The 2,462-nt window shown below is 30.3% G+C and overlaps 1 protein-coding gene across 1 annotated transcript; it reads left to right on the top strand.

Annotated features, from left to right (window-relative positions):
- Positions 1–422: 422 nt before the first annotated feature.
- On the top strand, positions 423–1,832 carry LOC112459385 (the record flags this gene model as incomplete). The annotated part of the gene is made up of 3 exons (XM_025023451.1): positions 423–532; positions 1,012–1,228; positions 1,656–1,832. Coding segments are annotated over exons 2-3 (347 nt in total), but the record flags the coding sequence as incomplete, so codon positions are not given.
- Between the last annotated feature and the right edge of the window lie 630 nt (positions 1,833–2,462).

Here is a 2,462-nt window from a genome sequence, read left to right as displayed (position 1 = left end):
ATATTGGAAAAGAACTGTTAACTTCGATAATAAAGCATTGATAAGTTAAGATGTATATTTTTTCAAAAGCTATAGAATCAAAAGTGAAATGATTTATTCCATGCATATATTACAACTTGGCACTGCTTGACATGAGATAGTGCCGTGTCTCTTGATACCGTTTTTATACCACTGTCCGTCAAAAATTTTAAATACGAGAAACGAATCCTATTAAATATATATATATATATATATATATATATATATATATATATATATATATACATATAAAGTTTCACATACATTTTGACATGATTATATATAAGTTCATATAATTTATATATAAAAAAAATATATATATATAAGAATTAAGCATTTATCCATGTAGATTATATATGATTATATATAGCCATATATAAACTTAAATTGGGATTATCCGATAGATGGCATCCGATAGGATTTATTTCTCGTATTTAAAATTTGACAAACAATGGTATAAGAATGGTATCAAAAGACACGGCAGTATCTCACGCCAACCAGCGCCAAGTTATATGTAAATCATTTCACTTTTATTTCTGGCTTTTGAAAAAAATATACATTTAATTTATCAATGCTTTATTCCTTAATCGAAGTTAACAGAATTCTTTTTTAATATATATAAAATATTTATTATGTTAGATATAATCACATATGATTATATATAAAATCAACATTAAATATAATTAGATATAACCACATACAATTATATATAACCATATATGGTTATATAATTATATGTGGTTATATATAATTATATACAATTATATTGGGCCATTTTTTATATCTAATTATATCTAATGTCGATTTTATATAATCATATGTGATTATATCTAATCATTTTTTCTCGGGGGTAATTAAAATATTTTATTATATCGGTATTATTATTATTAAATTATATAATTATTAGTATTAAATTATGTTATATAACCTCATAACCTAACGCTCATAACTTAAATTTCTTAATACAATAATTTTTATTAAAATTACTTTCAGAAAGAATATGCGAGGTACATTTTCAGTCAAACTGCTTCGAGGAACGAATGACCAAACCGCGTTCCAAAGGTATTAAACCACATGTAAAACGTCGCCTCAAAAAAGGATCGATACCAACAGAATTTCTCAATTTACCAAATGATAGACACAAGCGATTGTATCCATTTGAGAAATCTTATGACAGTAATGGTGTAGAACCTTCACAGAAATCAGTTCGGTAAGAATGAAAAATTGATTTCGATTTACAATACAAAATATATTTTAATATGAAATTGAAAAATACAGTTCGATGTAGCATCGAAAAATAGAGCTCGAAACCTGAGTTCGACTTTGTTTTAGATTCGAATTTCAATTAGAGATGGAAACTTGAATTAGACATTAGATTTTTATATAGAAGTTAAATCTAGATTTTAATGTAACATTCTTATAATTAGATTTTAATGTATAATTCAAAGCTCAAGTTTCCTGTAGAATTACAAAATATACTTTGATGTAAAGTTCGAAGCTTGAATGCGACGTACTTTTGAATCCAAGATTGACATTGAGTTGGAAACTTGAGTTTGAAAGTTGATTTTGATGTAAAATTCTATTGACATATATATATTTCACATACCATAACAGTGCATTTTTTGTAACGTTTACAGTTCCGGAATACCAACTTATGCAGAACTTGTTGGTTGTACAAAGAACAGTATTGAAAAAGACGCTATCCCGGAACCTACTCCATACACAATATTGGATATCATCACTGATCCCTGTGCTGTAAATGCAAGTACAATGGAAGAGCATGCACCAATGGAAATTATCGACTCTGGACAAGAGTATGTATCATTTCGATTATTATGCTGCTCTTTAATGACAGATATCGCAGAATTTTTGAAGTGAAACTTCTTTAGGCACGGTAGTGAATTCGATTCGCGACACGAAAAAGTGTAACGGAAGTGAAACTTCTTTGGTACGGTAGTAAGTTCGATTGTGCGACACAAATAGTGTAACGAAAATTTGACTAATAGGCGTACGGCGTTGGCGAGATGGTTCTTCTTCTGGCACGGTAGTAAGTTCGATTATGCGACACGGAAAGTGTAACGAAAATTCGACCAATAGGCGTACGAAATGAAACTTCTTTGGTACGGTAGTAAGTTCGATTGTGCGACACGGAAAGTGTAACGAAAATTTGACCAATAGGCGTACGAAATTAAACTTCTTTGGTACGGTAGTAAGTTCGATTGTGCGACACGGGAAGTGTAACGAAAATTCGACCAATAGGCGTACGAAATAAAACTTCTTTGGTACGGTATAGTAAGTTCGATTGTGCGACACGAAAAGTGTAACGAAAATTTGACCAATAGGCGTACGGCGTTGGCGAGACGGTTCTTCTTCTGGCACGGTAGTAAGTTTGATTATGCGACACGGAAAGTGTAACGAAAATTCGACCAATAGGCGTACGAAAT

Source organism: Temnothorax curvispinosus, unplaced genomic scaffold (assembly GCF_003070985.1).
Source record: "Temnothorax curvispinosus isolate PA1 unplaced genomic scaffold, ASM307098v1 QBEX01009790.1, whole genome shotgun sequence".
NCBI lineage: Eukaryota > Metazoa > Arthropoda > Insecta > Hymenoptera > Formicidae > Temnothorax > Temnothorax curvispinosus.
This window is presented reverse-complemented; position numbering and strand designations above follow the sequence as displayed.